This window comes from Maudiozyma barnettii (assembly GCF_903064755.1).
Source record: "Maudiozyma barnettii strain CLIB 1767 genome assembly, contig: KABA2_03, whole genome shotgun sequence".
Lineage (NCBI taxonomy): Eukaryota > Fungi > Ascomycota > Saccharomycetes > Saccharomycetales > Saccharomycetaceae > Maudiozyma > Maudiozyma barnettii.
Genome location: NW_024545240.1, coordinates 690,338 through 714,559, shown reverse-complemented (window position 1 = coordinate 714,559; position 24,222 = coordinate 690,338). Strand labels below are relative to the sequence as shown.

The 24,222-nt window shown below is 33.2% G+C and overlaps 14 protein-coding genes across 14 annotated transcripts; 3 read left to right on the top strand and 11 right to left on the bottom strand.

Annotated features, from left to right (window-relative positions):
* Positions 1-160: 160 nt before the first annotated feature.
* On the bottom strand, positions 161-1,042 carry SPS19 (2,4-dienoyl-CoA reductase (NADPH); the record flags this gene model as incomplete). Its single annotated transcript, XM_041549782.1, has 1 exon — positions 161-1,042. One exon carries the CDS (start codon positions 1,040-1,042, stop codon positions 161-163), a length of 882 nt encoding a protein of 293 aa, XP_041405716.1.
* Positions 1,043-2,085: 1,043 nt separating this feature from the next.
* On the top strand, positions 2,086-3,465 carry RTT106 (Rtt106p; the record flags this gene model as incomplete). The annotated part of the gene is made up of 1 exon (XM_041549781.1): positions 2,086-3,465. The coding sequence occupies one exon, from the start codon at positions 2,086-2,088 to the stop codon at positions 3,463-3,465; it is 1,380 nt and encodes a 459-aa protein (XP_041405715.1).
* A 138-nt stretch (positions 3,466-3,603) lies between these two features.
* RIO2 (protein kinase RIO2) lies at positions 3,604-4,908 on the bottom strand (the record flags this gene model as incomplete). Its single annotated transcript, XM_041549780.1, has 1 exon — positions 3,604-4,908. One exon carries the CDS (start codon positions 4,906-4,908, stop codon positions 3,604-3,606), a length of 1,305 nt encoding a protein of 434 aa, XP_041405714.1.
* Positions 4,909-5,496: 588 nt separating this feature from the next.
* Positions 5,497-6,084, bottom strand: KABA2_03S07238 (uncharacterized protein; the record flags this gene model as incomplete). The annotated part of the gene is made up of 1 exon (XM_041549779.1): positions 5,497-6,084. One exon carries the CDS (start codon positions 6,082-6,084, stop codon positions 5,497-5,499), a length of 588 nt encoding a protein of 195 aa, XP_041405713.1.
* Positions 6,085-6,627: 543 nt separating this feature from the next.
* On the bottom strand, positions 6,628-7,215 carry KABA2_03S07216 (uncharacterized protein; the record flags this gene model as incomplete). The annotated part of the gene is made up of 1 exon (XM_041549778.1): positions 6,628-7,215. One exon carries the CDS (start codon positions 7,213-7,215, stop codon positions 6,628-6,630), a length of 588 nt encoding a protein of 195 aa, XP_041405712.1.
* Positions 7,216-7,901: 686 nt separating this feature from the next.
* Positions 7,902-9,743, bottom strand: SSB2 (Hsp70 family ATPase SSB2; the record flags this gene model as incomplete). The annotated part of the gene is made up of 1 exon (XM_041549777.1): positions 7,902-9,743. One exon carries the CDS (start codon positions 9,741-9,743, stop codon positions 7,902-7,904), a length of 1,842 nt encoding a protein of 613 aa, XP_041405711.1.
* Positions 9,744-10,413: 670 nt separating this feature from the next.
* On the bottom strand, positions 10,414-11,277 carry MER1 (Mer1p; the record flags this gene model as incomplete). Its single annotated transcript, XM_041549776.1, has 1 exon — positions 10,414-11,277. One exon carries the CDS (start codon positions 11,275-11,277, stop codon positions 10,414-10,416), a length of 864 nt encoding a protein of 287 aa, XP_041405710.1.
* Positions 11,278-12,126: 849 nt separating this feature from the next.
* Positions 12,127-12,240, bottom strand: OST4 (olichyl-diphosphooligosaccharide--protein glycotransferase OST4; the record flags this gene model as incomplete). Its single annotated transcript, XM_041549775.1, has 1 exon — positions 12,127-12,240. The coding sequence occupies one exon, from the start codon at positions 12,238-12,240 to the stop codon at positions 12,127-12,129; it is 114 nt and encodes a 37-aa protein (XP_041405709.1).
* Positions 12,241-12,687: 447 nt separating this feature from the next.
* Positions 12,688-12,957, top strand: MRX7 (Mrx7p; the record flags this gene model as incomplete). Its single annotated transcript, XM_041549774.1, has 1 exon — positions 12,688-12,957. One exon carries the CDS (start codon positions 12,688-12,690, stop codon positions 12,955-12,957), a length of 270 nt encoding a protein of 89 aa, XP_041405708.1.
* A 187-nt stretch (positions 12,958-13,144) lies between these two features.
* On the bottom strand, positions 13,145-15,541 carry VID27 (Vid27p; the record flags this gene model as incomplete). Its single annotated transcript, XM_041549773.1, has 1 exon — positions 13,145-15,541. One exon carries the CDS (start codon positions 15,539-15,541, stop codon positions 13,145-13,147), a length of 2,397 nt encoding a protein of 798 aa, XP_041405707.1.
* A 583-nt stretch (positions 15,542-16,124) lies between these two features.
* Positions 16,125-16,751, top strand: RRG9 (Rrg9p; the record flags this gene model as incomplete). Its single annotated transcript, XM_041549772.1, has 1 exon — positions 16,125-16,751. The coding sequence occupies one exon, from the start codon at positions 16,125-16,127 to the stop codon at positions 16,749-16,751; it is 627 nt and encodes a 208-aa protein (XP_041405706.1).
* Positions 16,752-16,902: 151 nt separating this feature from the next.
* PEX17 (Pex17p) lies at positions 16,903-17,505 on the bottom strand (the record flags this gene model as incomplete). Its single annotated transcript, XM_041549771.1, has 1 exon — positions 16,903-17,505. The coding sequence occupies one exon, from the start codon at positions 17,503-17,505 to the stop codon at positions 16,903-16,905; it is 603 nt and encodes a 200-aa protein (XP_041405705.1).
* A 452-nt stretch (positions 17,506-17,957) lies between these two features.
* Positions 17,958-19,442, bottom strand: KABA2_03S07040 (LIM domain-binding protein; the record flags this gene model as incomplete). The annotated part of the gene is made up of 1 exon (XM_041549770.1): positions 17,958-19,442. The coding sequence occupies one exon, from the start codon at positions 19,440-19,442 to the stop codon at positions 17,958-17,960; it is 1,485 nt and encodes a 494-aa protein (XP_041405704.1).
* A 2,023-nt stretch (positions 19,443-21,465) lies between these two features.
* Positions 21,466-23,706, bottom strand: RAP1 (DNA-binding transcription factor RAP1; the record flags this gene model as incomplete). Its single annotated transcript, XM_041549769.1, has 1 exon — positions 21,466-23,706. One exon carries the CDS (start codon positions 23,704-23,706, stop codon positions 21,466-21,468), a length of 2,241 nt encoding a protein of 746 aa, XP_041405703.1.
* Between the last annotated feature and the right edge of the window lie 516 nt (positions 23,707-24,222).

Genomic DNA, 24,222 nt, shown 5'->3' with positions numbered 1-24,222 from the left:
TCATAGTAATGCATAGTAATATCGGTTTTATAAAATGTTAACGCAACATTAATTAAAAGACAAGCGAATATATATAGGTATACATTGATTGAATATTTGTATACATAACGAATATTATTCTTATTTCTTTTCTTTTTAATCGGTAACCATCAAATTAAAATCACAACTTCGATATCACTTTTTCTGCATTCTTTATTATTTCATGTGGGTATAACTCCTTTGTGAATAGAGTTCCAGTGTGCCACATACCACCATCAACCACCATAACATGGCCGTTTATATAATTAGCCGCTGGGGAAAACATAAACACAGTAGCCTCTGCAATGTCCCTTTTGGTACCCAGACGTTGTAAAGGAATCATTTTTTTAACACTTTCAACTAACTCTGGTTTAGATAATCTCTTAAATCCCTCAGTATCATCGATTGCACCAGGAGCAATACAATTAGAACGAATTCCAAAAGGAGCCAATTCCACAGCAAGATTATTAGACAAAGCGTCTATTCCTGCTTTAGCTGCACCAACAGGACCTTGGAATGGTACACCGTAGTAATGGAAAGTGGCAGATACGAATAGGATGGATCCTTTAGATTTTAGCAATGCCGGAGTTACTGCTTTAACAGTATTAAAAGAACCTAGAAGATCTATACTCACTACTGATTTAAATGCATTAGGACTTAAGTTCATAAAATCACAGATGAAATTACCTGCTGCACCTGCAATAACAAAATCGATTCTACCAAATTTTTTCAATGTTAGATTCACAGCATTTTCTAAATCGTTATATTCTCTAACATCAACATTTGGGATAGCGAGACACCTTTCCTTGTCGTTAACCAAACTACATAGTTCTTGAGATGTTTCATTCAATTTTTCTTTGTCTCTCCCAATTATGGCAGCTTTACAACCTAATAACACTAAAGCCTCTGCTTGCACTCTACAAATGGTACCTGATCCACCTGTAATAAAGACAACTTTCCCTTGAAATAAGTCAGGTTTCCAGGAACTTTCTTTAACAAAAGTGTAATCCAATGTGCAAGGCATTCTTAAATTTTTAATTATCGATATATATTTGTATGTTGTGTGTTGTTTCAGTTCCCCCCTACATATGAATTTAAAATAAATAAAACAAGAGATTGATTCTTAGAAATATTATAGAAACCTTCATTTATATATCAAGGGCATTACGACTGGATCAACGGAAATGGTGAGCAATATATCCGAAACCCAACTGTTGTAAAAAGTGGGGAACATTTATGTTTACGTGCTCTACTTTTTGCTCTTTTTAATTAATTGGGGAATGACTTAAAGTTGGGGTAAAAATAAGGGAAATAAAGGGCCTTTCTTCCGATGCTTTCACGAATATAATATCAAATAAGAAGCGAATGTTCTTGTTTTTGGTAAGAATGTGAAACAACATAATCTTATATTTGATATATTCTAAAAGGAGTTACAAGAGTAGAAGTCAAGTTATATATAATTGGGTTACAGATATTACCTCTCAGAAGGTGAGCAATGAAATGTCAAACAAACGAATTCGTTATTTATTATTTTTTTATTAAAACTAATTCAACAGAATTATAATGTATACATATTTTATTGTATAATACGATAATTTGGTACTGAGCCAGTTCTAGTGAGGTTCATGACTTCCGTATCATATACGTTGAGATATCTACTTATTCCAATATTATAAAGCATGGTCCCAAAATGTTTAAATATTACTGTAATAGTTCAAATTGAAAAATTAAAAAGGAGAAAATTGTGCGGTATTCGTCTCAGTTACTTATGGAAATCAAAGGGCCTAAAAAAACTTTGATTCAGGTAGAATTTAATACGCGTAACATGAATATTAAGTACTTTCATGAATAACCAAAGCAACTAGTAACACACGAATTATATGACACTAGTGGTATTGAAGATTGTGACAAAATTTTAGAAGGTTTGTTTTTTTCTCAAGTATTATCTGTTTATAGTGATTTTATTTAGATTGAAATTTAACTAGATTATATGTGGTAATCTACGAATTATCTTTTTCATTACATCGTTCTTTAAGAGTTGCATAAACACGTCACAGCATTATCAAAATGGTAGCAGGGTTTTTACAGGAAGTTCCCGCAGAATTAAGATCAAAATTGGAAAGAATTACATCTATTCTGCCAGATTCTGTTGAAATATTTCAAGAATTATACGATTTCGCACTTACTAAAGGAGAGACGTTAGAGAGGAAGAAACCAAACATTAATGTGCCAGAAAATGAAAAGATAGATTCATCTGATATAATATTCAAATTAGAAAATGCCTCGATATTGTCACCTCTAAGAAAAAAACTAGATTTCGTATTTCATTTATCTCCAACCAATAAACAGTTAATGATATCTTTATTAAAAAATGGTAAATCAGAATATAGTATAGGAGATTTGAAGACTAATATTAAAATGGCTACTTTTTTGCCAGTACCTGAAAAACAGAACATTGTTTATCTTTTCCTAGATTGTAGATCTCCTAATAATCCAAACCAACAGGAACCTATACTGATGACATTAAATAAGATGACTACTTTAGAACAATTTTGTAAGATGGGTATTTTGCCAAGCAACGAGAAGGACTTTAAGAAATGCAAGGATTACATGAGGAAACAAGCCATATTAACAGGTTTTAGAATAACTGATCCCTTCTCTAATAATAATACTCAAGGGCAATTAAACTCATTCCATGTTGAGTGTCACAGAGGAACAAAGGAAGGTACGTTATATTTTTTACCGGACCATATATTATTTGGTTTCAAGAAACCTATATTATTATTTCAATCAACAGATGTTGCATCCATTACGTATTCTTCTATCACAAGATTAACTTTTAATATGACCCTTATAACAAATGACGAACAGAAATATGAATTTTCCATGATAGATCAATCAGAATATGCAACAATTGATGGATATGTTAAAATTAAACAAGTTACTGATAAATCAATGAGTGAAGAATTGAAAGCAAAGAAATTGAAGAATTCACAACAATCAAATAATGACGAATCTATCATAAAAGACGCAGTTGCAGAAATAGACAATAAACAAGGTACCAATCTCCAGAACTTGCCAGACGATTCTGATGATGAAGAAAATGACCAAGATTTTCAAGCCGATAGTGATCTTTCTGATGGGAGTGACCAGGATGAAGAAGAGGGTGATGACAATGATGACAATGATGAAGACCAAGCAGAAGAAGTCGCTGATGAAGAGGAAGAAGAAGAAGAAGAAGATCTGGATGATTTAGAAGAGATACAACCACCTGCGGAAAATGTTTCACAATTGAATCTACAATTGAACTATTCTACAGCTGAAAATATACATACAAATGAAGACTCGGCAAATAACATAAATATTGGTTCTTTAGAAGATATAATAGTAGATGTGGATGACGGGGATGACGACGATGAAGATAATTCAGGTGTTGAATATGACTAGATATTTCAATCAAAGTATGAACGATTATATATATTTATATGTGTATAGAGGTATGCAATGCATCATTTATCAATATAACCTTTTGTGTAGGTTTGATACTATTACTTTAGAAGAACATGAGTTTGGTTGATGATATCATTAATCCTCGAGTATGTAGTTACCCATTTTATCCATTTTCAAGTTTCCTACACCATTTGAAAGAGCTTCGATGATTCTTTCGTTTTCTTCATCTTGACTATCATATTCTTCTTCGCTAACCTCTTCCTCACTTTCTGAATAATAATATTCAGAAACATCTTCAACATCAGTAGCACTCTCTGCCTCATTATCAGTATCATCTTTATTGGTATTCTCCCCATCATCATCAATTCCTTCTTCGGTATTTCTCATATCTACCATTACATCTTCTAAATCTCTATCACCAGGATGTTTTTTACTAAAACCAGAGGCTTGAACCAATTCATCAAGGTTATCAGTTCTTTTGATATCTCTTTGGAAATCTGGATAAGCATATCTATACCCATCACCAAACCCATCAGTATCCAACATTGATGGATCATTCTTTGGCTCATATTTTAACTTCTTTTTAAAAAACCTACGAATACAATCCACATCTCTTTGGAAATAATATTCGGCGTCCTTGTGTTGAATAGATATGGATTGTGGAAAATCAATTACCACGAACCCTAGATCGGTAGGATCATTTGGATCAATTTCAGATTCATCTTTAATCATGATATTAAATTCATTAAAATCACAGTGTATTAGACCACTGCAACCCAACTTCACAATGAATTTCATTAAGTTGTTATATAACTCTGGTAAATTTCTATGTTTCCTCAGTCTTCTCATTGGGTACCCTTTAATTAATTCCATAATAATAACATGACGTGAGTTATCAAAAGGTTCGGGAACTTTAAACCCTTTAGCGTACAACATTGTAATGAACTGGAATTCTTTGTTAGCAGCAAGTCCAGAAAGAACCATCCAATTTACACCATTTTTTGAATTTTTTTTCAAATAATCTCTATTGTTTCTTACGGTATGAAAAGAAGTTCTACCTAGTCTATGCATCTTCATTACTTTCTCAACACCATTCTTATCGGAAACTTTATAAATATCAGATTCCTTACCAACACCAATAGATCCACCGATAGAATAAACGGTATCTCTGTTTAACATGGAATGTAGTGCTAAATAATCTATGCCGTTATAGGTTAGACGATAACCATCATATTTAGCATTTCTCAGTTTTGAGATCAATTTCAATTTAGCCAAGTCACTAATAGATCTATTAGTACCTGACATACTTCTCATACCAGACAATTGGTGGATCAAAGTTGTAGGAACAACCTCATGATTTTTTGAACCTTGTTCAACGGCTTGTAAGACTTTAAAGTCATCGCCTGTCATATATCTCATATGGGATAAATCTAACTTCATATTTTCTACGTGAGAGTTGGTATTATTGTGTAACGCAAATATTAGATATCAATCTCGAATGAGTTAATGTCTGTTCCATTATATCTATTGATAATATCTAAAAATATAACAGCTCATCGATCAATATTTTTATAATTATTTCATTGACATTCCACAGAGAAAGAAAAAAAAACTTGAAGAACAAAAAAAATTTTCGGCTATACAAATAGTTCATGGGACAAGTGTTCGTGTGTCTTTATAGGTAAATATGTAACCCGAAGGTGTGTCTCACCGAAGAAAATACCACAAATAATAGGAAATATATCAAGAACATGAAGAATTAGTATCATTAGGATGATACCACTAATGATGGATGAAATATTTTCCATCAATAAGAAACTACAAGCGTTTAACGTATCTTAATATAGAGATAATCCTAAAAGAGCAAAAAATTACATTAATAGAAATAACTTTTGAACATCTGTATATATGTATATATATATATATCATTACAATGACGTCAAGACGAATTTTTATATATTTAATAGTAAACACCATTCCATTTCATTAGAGTGAACGATATATTTGCAATTGAATAAAATGCTAAATTTACCAGCGACCTCCTTGACCTCCTGGGCCACCTTGTGGACCATTATTCCAACCACCTGGACCACCTTGTGGGCCTCCTTGGTTACCCCCTTGTGGACCATTATTCCATCCACCTGGACCTCCTTGGTTACCTCCTTGTGGGCCACCCCAACCACCTTGGTTTGGTGGGGGACGGTTATTGTCACGGTTACCAAATAGACCACCGCCATGATGATTCCCATGTTGATTAGGTGGTGGACCATAGTTGTTGTTGTTATTGTTATTATGATCATTATGATGAGATACACCGTTAGATATCTTATTAGCTAATATTGCACCACCAAGGGCCCCCAGAGTACCAGATAATTTGGAATGATTATTGGATACTTTTGAACCAGCATAATACCCACCAGCACCACCAATGACGGTACTGAATAAGCCTCTTTCACCATTCTGGCCTTGCTGTTGCTGTTGCTGTTGCTGTTGCTGAGGTTGACTTTGGTTAATTGGAGCCTGGTTTTGGTATTGATTGTTTTGGCCCCTGTTTTGATTTTGGTTTGGATCATAGGCACCACTTTGACCTGAATTGTAAAAATCGTTAGCAGACATATGTATGTATTATTAGTTGAATGTGATGTTTTTTAGTTACTTTTACAGAAATAAGAAAAGGATAAATATATGGAAGTTGTATATGAAAGATAAATGATGAGAAAAGAAATAATTAATCTTTATATATATANTCATTCTGTAATCACCCTCTTGGTGATCATTTAAAAATGTGCAATTATTCGATACCATTGACCTATATATATATATATATATTTCAGGTATTGGGAAGGAAAAAGGAAAGAATTTAGAAACCGTTCTTTATTTGTTCAAGAGATAAATATAACTGAACAGATTATCACTTCATCTTTGCCCCCTTTCACACAGCTATTAATTGAACAAAAAGAAGAAGTGACCAAGAGGATTAAAAGAGAAGCATTGCTACATTCTCAATTACAATAGAGGAGAGGATACAAACATTTCATTTTTGTATTATTTGATTATATAGTTACTTATTTATTGATCCCATTGGGTTGAACCTTCTGCGTATTCTACTTAAGAATATTCATTATTTTCTTGGCATCTGCAGCTGGTGTTGTGCTGAGTTCATCTCTTGTAGTGATATTCTGTAGCTCTGACAGTATAGGGAGGGGGTGTAACACTTCCGATATCATCTTCACGGTATTGATGATGCACTGCTGGTTGTGTTCTTTGTTGCGACGAGCAGTCCATGGAACTACCGACAGCAGCCGCAGTGCATGTCGTTGTTGAGGAGGTTGAGGATGGCCAAGAGGAGGGTGTGTATCGGTCGTGTTGAAGGTTGTCGGGTTCATGGCCACAACCATGGCCACAACCATGACGATGACGATGGTTCTGGTTGCGGTAATCGTGATTGTGGTCATTGTGTTGGTCGTGGTCGTTCCCTGGGAGGTTTCCTCTCCTGGGAAGTTTGATGCTCTCGAGGCGGTGCTCCCTGTGCAGTTCCCTACGCTCCGCTCTGTGTTCCCTTCTTAAAGCGATCCGTTCATGACGATGTTCCCTGTGACACTGATGGCCACCCACTACGTGATCAACGACAGACGATACAGTGGAACTAGCAGAGTTACTATTTCTGTGGTTACCTGTGTGACCAAATGAACGGTGATCTGAAGATAGTAGAGAACTTATGCTGTTGTGTATATAATTGAATACCATGTCGTTATGACAGTTAGTTGTTCTTGTATCTAATTGTATTTACTTTAATAGCTTACTAAGAAATAATCTTTAAAATTGGAACTGATTACAAGATATCCCTAATCAATTGGGTCTATTTATAAGCATGTTGGAAACCGCCTTCTATTAGAGGTAGAGTCAGCATAAATGTCTATATTCAAGAATGTAGTCTCTATTATTTGTAGTGTGTGCTTCGCCTTCCAGCTGTTCTATTGTGTATATATTTTGATAAGAGAGTGCTATTTTTTTTACTTAGCCTACCTCGCGCTTTCAACTAAGTGATACTAAGGTTGAATTTTCGAGGCAGAGTACGAATAATAGTAGTACCACAGTTTCAATTTAATTCAAAATTGTTAATAGGTTTGAATTCATTTAGCCAGGATGACATTACATATTGATTTCACTAACGCATTTTAGTAATATAGCAACTAACTGCATAATATAACACTAATTTAGGATACATGATGGGGTTTTTATTTTTTTATTTAGATAAAAATATACAGACACTTTTCCCTATTAAGTGGATGAAACATAGAAAGAAAGAGAAAAAACTATATACAAATATATATGTATATTTCTTATTTCAAAGTATTAATTGTTAAACACATTTTATTAAATGGTATTATTCAATTAAAAGTTTAAAAAAAGGAAATTTCAATTTTCTATGTTTAACGAGAAGACATAGCCTTGGTAACGACTCTCTTTAGACCGACTTCAGCCTTTCTTAGGTCATCAGTGGAAGCATCTTCAACAGATAGAGCAGCCATAGCTTCAGTTAGGGCAGCTTCGATCTTGGTCTTAGCGTTTCTCTTTAATTTAGAAGATAGAACTGGGTCAGTAACGTTTTGTTCAATAGAAGCAACGTAAGATTCTAGTCTTTGTCTAGCTTCATGCTTCTTGGCAAAAGCTTCATCAGCAGCCTTGAATTCTTCAGCTTGGTTAACCATCTTTTCAATATCTTCAGATGACAATCTACCGACAGCGTTGGAGATAGTAATGTTAGCGGTCTTACCAGTAGACTTTTCAACAGCAGTAACCTTTAGAATACCATTAGCATCAACTTCGAAAATAGCTTCTAGAACTGGTTCACCAGCTGGCATCATTGGAATACCCTTCAAGTCGAATTCACCTAGGAGAGTGTTTTCCTTACAGTTAACACGTTCACCTTGGTAAACAGGGAATTGAACAGTAGTTTGGTTGTCACCAGCAGTAGTGAAAGTTCTTCTCTTGATGGTTGGAACGGTGGTGTTTCTTGGAACAACGACACCGAAAATGTCACCTTGCATACCAACACCTAGAGATAATGGAGCAACATCCAATAACAATAGATCCTTGGTTTCATCGGAAGTAGATTGACCGGTCAAGATAGCACCTTGAACAGCAGCACCGTAAGCGACAGCTTCATCTGGGTTAATAGATTTTTCTAGTTGCTTACCATCGAAGAAGTCAGACAATAGCTTTTGGACCTTTGGAATTCTAGTAGAACCACCAACTAGGACAACTTCGTCGATTTGAGACTTAGGGATCTTAGCATCCTTTAGAACTTGTTCAACTGGTTCTAGAGTAGACTTGAATAGAGCAGCGTTTAGATCTTCGAATCTAGCTCTGGTTAGAGAAGATTCAAAATCTTCACCGTCAAATAGAGAATCGACTTCAATAGTAGTTTGAGTGACAGAAGATAGAGTTCTCTTAGCTCTTTCAGCAGCAGTTCTCAATCTTCTTAGAGCTCTAGCATCGTCAGAGATGTCTAGACCAGTCTTCTTCTTGAATTCACCCTTGAAATGTTCTAGCAAGTTGGTGTCGAAATCTTGACCACCAAGATGGGTGTTACCGGAAGTAGATTTAACAGTGTAGACACCACCAGCAATGTGTAGAAGGGAGACATCGAAAGTACCACCACCTAAATCGAAAATTAGGACGTGTCTTTCCTTGTCAGATTTACCAGCACCTAGACCGTAAGCAATGGCAGCAGCGGTAGGTTCGTTGATAATTCTTAGAACGTTTAGACCAGAAATGGAACCAGCGTCCTTAGTAGCTTGTCTTTGGGCATCGTTGAAATAAGCTGGGACAGTGATAACAGCCTTTTCGACCTTCTTACCGATCTTAGCTTCAGCAATTTCCTTCATCTTGATCAAGACCATGGAAGAGATTTCTTGTGGAGAGAAAGTCTTAGTTTCACCTAAGTATTCAACTTCGATCATTGGAGCACCGGCAGCATCGATCAGCTTGAATGGCCAAGTCTTCATATCAGTTTGAACAGATTCATCGTCGAATCTTCTACCGATCAAACGCTTAGCGTCGAAAACAGTGTTCTTTGGGTTTAGAGCAGCTTGGTTCTTAGCAGCATCACCAATTAATCTTTCTTCTGGAGTGAAAGCAACGAAGGATGGGGTAACTCTGTTACCTTGTTCGTTAGCAATAATTTCAACAGAAGATTCGTAAGTAGCAACACAGGAGTAAGTAGTACCTAAATCGATACCGATAGCACCTTGGAAAACACCGTCAGCCATTTTGAAATGTATATTTTAGTCAACGATCTTTTTATGATTAACAATTAAACAAACACATAAAACGTTTTAACCAAAATTCGTGAAGAAAGTGTTTAAAAACATCTAAAGAAAGGATGAGTTTATAAAAGATACTGTGAGTGACTGAAAAAAAAATTTTCGTCGATGAAATTTCGACAAGACTGCTTTTTTTTGTTTTGTTAATTTTTTTTTTGCGTGCATCGAAGTGAAAAATCTGAAAAAACTGAGTACTGGTAGTAAGAAGAACACAGAGAAAATTCGTAGTCAAAACGCATCCATGAAATCGTCATTAACGAAAACAGTAAATTTTGAGTTTTCCTTACCTAATTGTTTCATTGACAGAGGGAAGAGCATCGCAAAGGTGTTGGCCGGTTAGAGAGGTCTTCTCCCTAGGAAATCGCAACGAGTGCAAGTAGGTTTCGATTTCTCATTTTACTTTGATGAAGTTATTTGTGCTTAAAAAGCAGCTAATTAAAAAAGCGAGATAAAGGGAAATTACGCAATAGAGTCACCTATTGTTTGGCTTTGATGATTCTAGACTGTCAACTTATAGTAACATTCTTAAAAGAATAGCTCTGAAGATAATGAATTTACTGTTTCGAAAATTAGCATATTCCTAAGTAATCGATTTTCTAGGCTATTATAGAATGAATCATATCCTTGAATATCCCATATTTGTTAAGGTGGATTCTATTAGGATAACTGCGTTTGTTATTTCAAATAAGGTACCTGTAATGACAATTGTTTGAAATACCGATCGTGGTGAATTTATTTGCCGTAAACTTAGTTTCTTGGGAATAGGTAATATTTTAATTATAGCCTCTGTTGATTCTCTTATAAAATTAATCCAATAACCTTCTTTGCCAATCAGATAGGATATTTGTAATTTGTTAAGATATAATTCGAGTGAAGATATTTCAGGACTGCTGTTAGGTGTGTCGTTGATCCCATTGCCGTCGAATGTTTTACTCAAAGTAGTGTCTGGTCTCTGTGAAATGCACGTTTTACTGACTACTTTGTCATCTGTAAGCCCCACTTGATTGAAAATGTGTGGATTAATTAACTGGTCGTCAAAGAAATATGAATTATAATGTAATAGAATTTCGTATAATTGTGAAGTATCTTCTATTAGAAAGGTGATGAGTTTATCATCGTTTGAAACAATGTAATCATTTGGGAATGGTAAAATCTCTTGACATAACGGTTTAGAAAGATGAATTTTCAGTAGGTTATTTATGTTCAGTATTTCAACTATATCTTTCGTGACAGGAATCAAAACAATATAGGTTGAAAAATCAATTATATTAATAATTTCGACACTAATATTTTTTTTATTAGTATATTTTTTTAACAAATTGAATGTCCAAATATCTGTTTCTACAACAATATTATACTCAGCTTTAAATTCATAGAATTTACCAAATATTATAAAATCTTTAGTTTCTGTCTGTCTTTTATTCATTCTGTAATCACCCTCTTGGTGATCATTTAAAAATGTGCAATTATTCGATACCATTGACCTTTTCAGAATGTTGTGTAGTTTGCAATTCTGAATAGCATTTTAGATCAACTATTACAAATTAAAATTATTTTGTTACGTTGTGTTATGTTGTGTTGTAGCTATGAAACATGATATATGGTAAGGAGGTGTGTTTTCGTCCCCTTCCTACCATCTATTTCCCCAATTTTATTCGGCGGCTAAACCGTTTCCCACGAAAAGAAAAGAAAAATACACATATATAAAGAGGTAAACAATTGTATTTCTGGAACACTTGTATTTAATAAAAGCCGATACTGTTATTTCAAATCTAGAAAATATGTAATAAAGAATTAACACTTTGTGAACAGATGATGTTGAAAATAGTATAATCGGTGTCAATACAAAAATTAATATTTTGTTTAAACTTGAACAACATTCATATCTAATATTTTTAACTAATTCGAATATTTTTTACGAAAATTTAGAGACATTCTTGGCTAATTGCTCAAAGTTATAGACTTAAAACACACCATATTTAAGGATCAATTCACTAACAAGCCCTTTAGATGATATTAAACATGATATATATATATATAAATATCTAAATAAATGTCGAGAGCCTGGACATTTGATAAAAAATGTCATCTCTTTCAGGTCCCCTGTCAGAAAATATTTTGAAAATTGTATCTGATATAAACAGAAACAAGTTTACGGATTGTAATCTTATATTATAATGTAATCATTTATTATATTATATTCAAATTATATATCGGTATGAAATCCTTCTTTATGTACGTTATGCAATCTGACAAAAACCTGTCCCTTAAAGTTAAATAAAATAAAAAACCAAATACACTATTTTGTAACATTAACTGTTCAAAATACTTATTTGTGTTTCTTTTCGAAAGTAGCACTAATGGTGCTGTAAGCAACAATCAGAGTCATCATGATTAAACCGGAACAGATAACGATGGAATTCAATTCAGTATCAGAGATCATTTTAAAAGTGGGAATATATTACTCAATAATGTTTTGCTTAACTATTTTGTTTATAAACAGATCTAAAAACTGAAACAGAAATACAATCTCTATATATTGATAACTTGAAGTTGAAAGAGTATTATCAAAAAAATTTATTTGTTTAATAATACTTCTACTTCCCTTAGATTCGTGTTTCTCTGTCAAAGAGGCCACCTACACGGAAAGTCGATAAAAAAAAAAAGCATTCACGCGAACGGAAAACTTTCGTGATTTTGAATAAAAGGTTATAAAGCTTGATTAATGATCAACTGAAACATAGAAAACTATGGATGTAAACCCCAAGGTTGTCAAGAAAATATTAACTAAGTAATTTCTGAAATATCAATTTTTTCTTTAAATTCTAGATTACTTTATTAAAGAATGAAATATATGGCTATTTTCTAAGAAAAGAAGCAAAAACTGATAATGAAAAAAGCTCCTCGTAGTATTGAAGAATGGCTCTATTTCAAACTTCTGGATAGTCCTGGATTTCATCGATTTGTAAGAAGAATATATAGAAGAATTAATGGTATTAAAGATACTCCTGATATCGAATATCGTCAAACAATATCTCCTCTTTTATATAAAACTACACAATTACAAAAATTCAAAGCCTTCAAAATATTATTTATAGATGAATTTAGAAGTTCATTTGGTCTTCACAGAAAAGCTAATGATTTAATAAATCGTAGATAACATACAGACTAGTATTCGAATCAATTACATATTCATGGTTCATTATTAAATATTAATATTCTATTATATTACACAAGTATTATTTAATTTTTTTGTTAATTATATAATTTAAACTTTGTTTAAGGAATCTTTTTAAATTAGCTTCATTACTTTTTAACCATCATAACATATGGGATAAATTTTAGTCTCATTGATAAAATTCGTCTATGGTTTCCTTTGGAATTAATATATTTTTATTTGGTTTTTTGAAAGATCTAATCTTCGCCATTGAAACATCATCTTTCAAAGCAACAATCACTTTTTTATTAGAACCGAATTCAAAATTATCTTCAACTACATCAGATGCATATCTCTTTACGGAATAAGGCTTATCAACCTGTTGTATTATACTTTTGATAGACCATGTAATGGCAAAGGGACCCGTGGACGTTAGGATAGAATCCTCAGTTTTACCAATACCTGTATTGAAGTAAGCTTTACTGAACACAATTGGTTTTTTCATATATGTCATCATGTAACTAGCATGCTCCGGACTTATCTTTAAAATATAAGTCTTTGCATTTTCAGCAGCCGGGAATGATTTCAAGAAAGCAACTGAGCCTTGATTCTTCCCAGTTTTCACAGTAAGATCCATTAACATTAACATATTATCACAAGTTACTAATAGCCAACTACCATCTGCCGATGTACACATATGCCTAATTGGTTCACCCAAGGAAGGTATAGCTGTCTTGGCACGAATACCTAAACGATCAAACAATTTTATATCCCCCTTTTCAGAACCAACTGCAACATACCCACTCTCCGTGGTACTAATGGAACTAAAGTTACATTTACTCTTATATTCTTTGGATTGATCGACAGCAATTTTATTTCCACTGCTTATTCTTGGATCAATCTTAAACATTCCATTAGAAGAAACCCCCACAAAGGTTTGTTCAGCTGTTAACTGATCGAATTTCTTTGTTGGACCATATTGGACAACATCTTTATCACCTGTACCCCATTCTTCAACAATAGAACCTCTATTCAGATCCATTTTATATAATTTGTTCTTGTTTAGAGAATCTGATAGAATCATCGAAGAATCTTCCATATACATCATGGGGGTTAATGGAGTAAACGAATCACCTTTCAAATTTGTAACATTTTTGATGGTTGTGACAAACTCCAGGTCATCACCTGTCTTGAAAACACCAATCTTATTATCTCTAATAACATAAGATCTATTGTTTTTCGAAGAAACCGTAAGAGATTGATTACCACGTGTAGAATTTTTCCCACTTAAAACAGACTTATTGTCTTCACCAAAACTTGTTGATGACAATAGTGTAGAAGAATACTCGCTGTTATCGTCTTCGTCTTCGTCTTCTTCAGAACTAGAACTATCAATAGCAGATTCAGAACGTCCTTCATTTCTTCCATCGATATGTAGTATGTCGTCTAATTGTTGTGTCAGAGAATCAGCTGGATCGTTGATGTACTCTTTTTCTATGGCAGGTAGGGTGTTCCAATCGTCTCTATTCAAAGACATCCAGACGGTTTCTGTCCAAGTTGAACGGAATTTTTTGAAATCCTTAACATCAATAAATCTTAACATATATGATAAAGTAATATTTTCGAACGTATAGTTGAAAACAAATGATTTTTTAGAGGATTCGAATGTAGGATTAATATTTGCAGAAATATCGGTACCTAGTCTGTTGTCTTTCCCTTCAACTGATAGCCAGTAATTGTAAGAACCCACATCGATAATACTAACTTTTAATGAGCTTTCTTGTTTTAAAAATTTTTCAGCCATCGGATCGAATAGATAAAGGTCGGCGTTCAATAATAAAAATTGCTTCCCATCTGGTACGTTTTGAGGAGGTGATGGAGCCCTCTTAGGTATCAAGGAATTTTTCGATTGAGAATTACGAATTGCACCCATTGAATCATTGGCATCTGTAAACTCTTCATGATCAGAACCATCATATCTATCAACCGAGGGAATATTATCATCACTATCACTGTCATCTTCTGAAACTGCACTTGCTGTATTACATATAAGTTCAATCTCTTTCATTATTTCTGGTGATGCACTCAAAGAAGGTCTTTGATACTTAGACTCATAATAACAACAATATATCGCGTCCAAAAATCTTTCAATATCATGATGCTGTACATCATGAGATAATACAAATTGAACTTTCTCACCTAGTTCATCTCCATTCAAATTTTTCCAAACAAATGCAACGTCTCCTTTCTTAGTCCAAGTTTTCAAAAATGCAAGATCCTTAGAAAAGGAAAATGACCATTCTTCTTCTTTTTTCTTTGATTGAACAGATAAAACACTTCTGGTATCATCTGAAAAATCTTCATCGTCTTCACCTAGGATAGTATCACCATCGTCAGAGACTTTTTTAACAATCAATTCGTAACGAAATTTTCCTGCATCCCTAATTGATAATGAGGCATCGCTGTAAATACATTCCAGCGATGACCTTGGTGATTTCTTTGATCTTAATAGATCAAACTCCCCAGATGGTAGAGTCAGTAAATCTGATTTATTTCCTTGATCCATGAATTTTTTAATAAGATTCATTCCCTAAATATATTCAATAGCTTCTCTTCAAATATTGCAAAATGACCTAAATATAGGTGACGAAGAGTACTATACTAAAATCGAAGTATCAAAGACTACCAACAAATTTCTACTTATTTCTAAAATATATAAACAAAGTTGAATTTAAATATATCTCAATTCTAAAAGTTATATTTAAAATATGCGACGTCTGTGTGATATGTGAATATTCATGGAAATCCAGATCTCTATGTAAAAGAAAGGGTGCCCACATGCAGGAATGAATTGCTACAATTATAATCATCGCATTTACGTTAAGCAAAAAAAATAAACGGAATGGCTCTTAAACATAACCGACGTATTGAATGATATTGTCTGACAAGATTTTGTTGCAGTGGAACAATATTATTTCCAGTAAAGTACATACTATTACTTTAATATGGTAGGTCACAGTCACATTGTTCCTAAAGCATAAAAGGAAATTACATTACTTTCTAAGTATTGGGTTTACACAAACTATAAAATATCTATTAAAATACTAAAAAGTGTTTCAATACCTGCATACATAGTTACATTTCCGCGACCATATGGTACCATTTGCTTAATGCAAAGAATCGATCTATTAAGAATAACAGTGAGATCGTTCCATGTACGACGTGAATTGTCATCGAGTAATCCGAGGAATAAGTCAGCTAAAAAAGTTATTGAATTCTTAACAGGTAATGCAAATAAAGTTGGTTCAAATCAAAAGGATAAAGTGATACCATTATGGAAACAAAGAGATGAAACAACAAAGAAAAAGATTAAAGGGGAACGTTGGAATCCTAGTAAAAGGTTATCGAGAGAAGGTATGGATAATGTGCGACTTCTAAAACAACAAATGCCTCATTTGACAGCTAGCGATTTAGGTGCTCATTTTAAAATTTCTCCTGACGCTATAAGAAGAATTCTGAAGAGTAATTTTAAACAAACTGAGGAAGAAAGTATAAATATTCAAAAAAGATGGAAGAAAAGAGGAGAAATGATAAAACAGTTACATGAAAATAAATCACTTGAGTTAGAGCAGGATGAGATACCCATCACACGAAAGATAAGATTACATTTCAATTCTCGAAGTAATACTATGGAAAAGACCGGCATTAAAAGACAATCTGCACCAAATAACGAATCTCAAAAAAGTAAAAAGATAGATAAATTATCTCTTTTAAATAAAGTCATCGATAACAATTAATTGCATACTTAATTATGTATCATTAATTAAATTAATATATACATAATAAGACTACATACCGTGTAAATAACAAAAACCAAAAACCAAAAAACGACATAGATAATAAGCTATATTCAATAGTATTAGCAAATACATCACCATTTCATATTCATCATCGTATTTTCCCACTAACGAACCAACCCTTAATTTCTCGTATTGAACTTACGATTTCAGTTTGTTGGTCCACTAGGGGTCCCGTATCATCTGCATGTTTGATTTCTTGGACCAACAGTTTCGTACTCAAATTGAAATAATCTATATTAGTGGTAGACCTATTTAAATTTATTTTGTTGAATGTATCTAGATCATCATTTAGTTCCTGTAATTTGCTCTTAATCCTAACTAATGGACATTCCACTTTCCCCAATGTAGTTGCATCAACATCTTCTTCTGTTTGCGTAGTGTGTTCTACATATTTGCCTTGTTCGTTATAGCCTAACACAGCTATTGGTGTTGTATTGAGTTTCTTCTGCAAAAATATAACTAGTTTCCTTACATCAATCAAAGTTTCTGCACTCAATTCACAACGTTGTACAAATTGCTTGACCAAAATTGGTTTCACAACCATTACTAATAGCGCATAAATTATCGATGAGGCAACACCAACATTATTAAACAGATTTTGGATAAATGTGAGAGTTGGATTTCTTAGTTTACCCTTTCTAATCTTGGATTGGTCAGGCCAATCTACCTTATCCCAATGGGTGGATATCATACTTAAACCACGAAATAATATTGTGTATTATTTTGATTCTAAAATAATATATATCTAGAATATATATTACCGAAAATTCTAGTTTTGAATAATGTATACTATCATATATAACTCAACTTTTTTAAATATCACATGCAATATTGAACGTTCTTTATTTAAGTTTGAATTTATCAATATTTTTCCACGAGGTCTACTTTTCTCATCATCGCGATTATTATGATATAATAAAGATATGCAGATAACTACGTGAAAACAACCAAAAAAAGAAGGAAATACGATCTCAACTCATAATTTGATGATTTTAAAAGATCTATGAATGATGTATTAATGCTACGTATATTATTGAATATATAAGTAATGACAATATCTTTAATTGGATGAATTATTGTTCATTTGATTCGATAAAGAATAATTCAACTCAGATTGAAGATTATTTAGAAGTTGTTGAGATCTTAGATTTCTGGATTATTCATTCCCATATTATTTGCTGGAACATATGACATACCCGAATTTGTGTTGGATGCGTGAGTTTGCGATCTTACTCTTCCCATATTTTGATTTACTGCGGCCTTATATGCTTTGATATCTTGAGCCTTTTCATCTACAAATGCTTGCAAAGCTGCAAGGGGACTATCAATATTATGCATTCTTTGGAATATTCTAACAAATCTCAAATCAGACATTATTTCATTAGTCTGAAGTGCTCTTACGATATCACAATGTACCCCTAATGCAGAAATATTTCTAAACATTTCAAAATTCGATCTTAATTTAGTAATTGCGGTAAATTTTTGTTTCATTTCATCTTGTGATTTCTCTGGATCGGTATTCATATTAGTATTATCATCATTACCATCATAAGAGCTGGAGTTTGTCGATGTACGAAATTGTGAATCATATGGGTCATTTGGTGTAGCTTCATTTGTAGCATTTTGTGTTGGCTGTATATTACTTATAGTTTTTTCCAATACATTCCATTCAATCCCCGGTACAAAACTATGGACACCAAAATCCATCCATTCAATCTTAAAATTAGTATTGAATACACCTTTAAATTGTGAATAATGTGTAACACAACTTCCATCTTTATAATAATAGATAAATGATAATCTCAGACAGGAGAAGAATATTGTTCCATTACTTAAAACTTGAGTAAACACTTGACTTGGATATAATTCAAATCTATCTATATCCAGATATCGATCTGCTTGACATAAAACTGAAAACATTTTAGCAAGATAAATAAAGTGTCTATGTGTATTATGCGTATTTTTAGACACGTTCATTGTAGCAGCAGGTGTAAACCATTTTGAAATGGCTGCATTCCAATATTCTTGGTCTAATATTTTTTCAACTGAAACACTAGCACATTGAATAAGTTCAAATATCTTACATTTTGCCATATCTGCTAGATATTTTCGTAAAGGGAAAGGCATAATATGGTATTGAAGATTATGCACACGAGGTGACCTATTAGGATTCGAATAATTCTTATTATTTCTGTGCAGATTAGATAGATCTAAAGATGTACTTCTTCTAACACTTGTGTCTATATTTTGTTGTTCATTATTAAGAGATTCCGCTATGTTGTCAATATTGTATGATCGTGACGCATTATTATTGTTATTTTTCTGAACCCTTAAGGAAGTACTTCTACCTTTTACGTAATGCTGCTGCTGCTGTTGTTCTGAATAGCGATGATGTTTTTGTCTCCCATTCGGTATCATATAGCTGTGATTATTGGTGCTCATATCAGATCCATGATCTAGATAATTATAACCATTTACGACCTCATTACTAATATCATTATTATAACTAGGTGTCATTAAGTTTTGTTGGAATGGTTGTTGTTGTTGCATATTCATATTCATATTAATGTTCTTTCTATAATTTTTCATCTTTGGGGCTATACTGTTTATATTCTCAACATCTTCCATAATTACAAATCGTTAAATCGGAGTTCAACCCAGGATATATCCTATTTCTTCGACGATCTAAAGAAATGAGGGTAGTCTAATTCTATTATTATTATATACTCACAACGATAAAGTTAGACAAGTAAAAAGAAAAAGAAAACGAACGACGACGATGAAAAGGAAATATAAATAAATAATTACAGAACCCTTTACAAAGTTTCATGTGTGCAAGATACTGAAATATATTTTAATTCTTAATTAAAAATTTCCCCCTTGGACCCTCTCTCCTTCTTTAATGATCGTAACAGTAATATTTTTTATTTTTCACCTAATCCTTGACGTTGACACAGTCAAAGGGAAAATCATATTATAATAAGAGCAAGAACAGCCCTTTCTATGAGTTATGCAATGCAAGAAAGAACAAAATAAATCAAACAATACTAAATAAATGATGACGGCAAGGAAGACCAACCAAATCGACTTGTTCTTCTCCCACTTAATGTGTGCTTTGTAAGGGATTTCCTGAGCATGAAAGTGTCTCTCTCTCTAGTTCTTTATTCATCTCTACCTATTGTCATTTGCTTACTTAAACAAAAAATATACCGAATAAAAATAACAAGAACAACAACTGCTTATTTCGCTTTTAAATTCTTCTACGTCTCTAAAGTCAGTTCTGGGGGAAGACGATCAGTGAAGGAGCCGATGAACGGAAGGTGAAAGTAAAATCCGCTGCAGGTAGTCAAGCAACTTTGAAAAATCTCTCGAGAGAGAAGTATCGATAGTAAGCACGCAGCAAGAGTAAGAATAAGAGGGATCACGAACTAACTTGAAGCCGATAATTTAAGGAGAAATACAGACAATGGAGAGAAGACAAGTAGCGTACTCGAGTATATTCGAGTAGGGTTAGCTACGGGAGGGAGGATCATCTCATTGAGAGATTTTTAGTAGAGACCAGATTTACATATTCCTTGTCGTAAATCCTTACGAAGCAAGCGAAAGAGAAAGACACAGCACAAGCAATCATGTCTGGGTAAGAGAGAGTACGATTTAACCTTGTAATATGAATCAAATCCTCTCCAACATTATAGTTAATAATCTTTTTAATAGACTAATATTCATTGGTATATGAGCCAATGTCATTTCTACGATCAAGTGGTTTAATATCTATCTAAACTTATATATATATATATATATATCGATATATTAATGGATAACAAATGAATGGAAGCTATAGCGCGGAAAACTGAAATTTCTTTTCAATGTTTCACGAAGGTTTCCTAAAGATCAAACCTGTGAGCTAAATGATTGCTTTTTAGACTACGTATGGTTCTTATATGTAATGAATGTCCTCTCTTTCAATAGTGTATGCAAGTTTTTATTGCCTCATTAATATTTTTTTTTTCTACGTATACATCTATTTTGCCAAACAATACACATTGGTTCGTGCAAATAAACAACTACAGTTCTTAACAATATAACATTATTCAGTTATATCTACACATTCTCTACTTGCTACTTCATGTATTTTGTTCGTAGGGCAAAGTGCCACTAGATAAAATTTTATATATCTAAAAAAACTGTTTGAATGTAATGGACTCAATACTGCATTTATATACCTAGTTCTTCCCTGGAGGTTGCTCAAGAAGTATATCGATATTACGTAAATATATATATATATTGTTCTGAAGATTAAGATCATTAACTGTTATAATTATTCAACATTTAAAAAAAAAGCAATCTCAATTGTAAGTTCTTAGATACTTTTTTTTCTTTTATAAAAAATATTACAAAATAATATAAATATATATATTACAATTCTTAATGATAAATTAAACAAAACAATATACCATTCCCAGAGACATACAAAGTAATTCCATCTTAATCAACCATTTATAATAAGGAGAAAATTACATGTATATTCAACACTTCACTTTTCAATAATAAAAACAGTTTAAAAGGTGTCAGCCAAAATAATATGAAATAAATAATGAGATATTTCATATTTAAAACTTGACTCATTAAACAAAAAATCTTCCTTCTATTCTTAAATCAGATCCTTTTCAATGAACCTCTTTCTCATTTCAATTCTTCCAACACCATGTTTCTTTTCGATGAGGGCTAGTTCTTCTGTTTTACCACCTTTCAACATTTCATCATCTTCTCTAGTCCAAATACCAGGGACGTTCATAGGTGGATTTGCGTTATGTTTGAAACTATTTAAGAAATAACGTGGAAAAACCATTAAATCACCTGATAACGCAGTTAGGATACTCGTACTGAATGTTTTTCTAACACCTGCTTCATCACATAGATCTTGAACCAGTTTCTCAGCTTGAGATGGCTCGTAGTCCCTGGAGATAACATCTTCAATTTTGTCCATGAATTCTCTTGTACTAGCCATTTGGAAGAAAGTAGGTAGGAATAAGTCGATGGTAGCAATATCTGGTGGGAAAGGAATAGTATCTGGATCAATATTATCAAACTCTGCTTCTTCAATCGAGAAATCATGTCTAATCGCATCAGCGATTTCTTGTGGATATTCAAATGGTAGGTTATTATCCATGTTTTTTAAATTATTCTTCAGATCAGATATGAAATTCATGGTTTCTTCATCTAACAAATCAGATTCAGGAATTGGATAGTTTCTTTGATGATTTGCCAATGAATTTTGATCAGCTGCGGCAGCTGCGGCAGCAGCCAAAGAAACAGATTCATTATCGTTAACAGTTTGAGATGTACGTGATCTTCCAGATGGGGTATTAACCTTAGCCCTCTTGATTGCAGAGTTGTAATTCCCTGGTGTTGGTAAACCTTCTCTTTTTGGTCTATTAGTCATATTTCTAATTGGTTCTGGGACCCTACCAGCTTCTAGTTCAGCATCGTAGTAATTAATGTATTGATCAATACCATATTCTAACAAGAATTTTCTAAATCTATCTCTCCACGCATTTTCCGTGTGAGTGGGATGTCTAGCAGCAAATATCTTAAAGAATTCCCTTGCAATTGGACCTCTGCGTGCCCCTGTATGATACTTATCAAAAGATGGTTCAGAACCTGGAACATTGTTATGATCCATTGTGACTTTCCTCTTAGCAATAGCCACTGGTGTATCATTCGAAGAAATCAAAGACTTACCTGTATCAGGATCCACTTGAAATAAATCACGATAAAATTGTCTCTTCACAGCTTGAGCCAAATCGTAGTCTTCTACCGCTGTAAATTTCTTTTTTAAAGCAGGAGGTAATACTTCTGTCTTAATCAAATTACCAGCGTCATCACGAATTAATTTTCCGAAATCATCAACTTTGTAAACATAGTCGAGTCTCTTTGATAAGTATACACGGTATCTATGTCTAATAGAATTACCCGTATGGTTTGGAACATAATGAGATATTTCATCGAAAAGTGTATGCGTAGTTCTTCTTGTTGGATTTTTTCTAACAACATCTAGGATGAATTCATCTTCATCTTCAGTAAATGAAGCCTTATTATTAGATGGAAGGTTAGCCCTAATGATATCTGAATTTTGGGGCAAATAGTGCGAAGGATCGTTGTGTGGAATATGTTGTTCAGATGTATTCATCTGCTGTTGTGATGATACTGGATTTTCAACTTGAACTAATGGTTCTGATAAAGCATTGGAGTTATCCACAGCATCATGGAACAATTTCAATTCATCATCGATGTTATCATCCTCGTTAGTATTAGCAGATGATGGTTCAGTTGGCTTATCAGCGACATCCTCACCACCATTCGATGTTTCTAGTGGATCCTTATCATTGACATTTTCATTATTGAAGGGAGTTTGCAATTGATCATCGATCACAGCACGGAATTCATCGTAAGGAACTAAATAATTCTTCATGTCTAATAAATTACCACTCTTAATACATTCCTTGATATAAGTTGGTGTAACAGTGGGCAATTTGGTGTCATTATAAGGGGAAACAATAATCATATCTTCAGTTGTCTCATATGGGATCTTCTCCAAAATTTCACCACCATTTTCCGTAATTAAGGTTTCCAATTTATCTACATCATTACTAGAATCATGAGCATCTGTATCACGATTAATAAAAAACTTTTTACCGCTCAATATTTGAGACAAACCACTGTCAGATTCCTTATTTGAATCATTATCTTTGTTCATGGTAGCATCCTCTTGTTGAGCCTCGCTCTCATTGGTAGCACCTTCATTTGAAATTTCAGGATCAACAACAATGTTACCACTTAATTGATCAACGAAGTCTTCTGCTGCTTTACCCAAGTCAGTGGAATCAGACATTTTGAAAGGATATTATAATCTGAAGTTAATAAAATAAACAAATAAACACGCCAAAAAAGGGTATTTCAATTCACGACTTGGTAAATAGATGCAAATAGAAGTTGTCTTTCCTTTTAATTTTAAAGTACAGCACACCTAACAAGTTTGTATATCTAAAATCTTATTTTCGATCTTTGTTTACGTCGATGAGGTTCCGGAGTACTCAATAATCGATGACTACCTCTCTTGTTTATTAGTTTCAACTATTTGTATATGGTGTTATGATGGATGGTTTCTGGGTGTTTCAAAATGTTAAAAAATCAAGAAAGGAGGACAAAAATTAAAACCACTTCATCAAATTTTCATTTCCAGGTTCACTGCGCCAAATTGAATAAGAACGTTAAGTGCTTAAAAGAGGATCGTGAAATATTCGAGTGGTTATTACCCGGCGTTAGCGGGGTAACAACCTTTTGTTTGTATTTGAACCATATGGGTATAGAGTTACGCTATTAACAAAACCAGGTAACATTCCCTTTT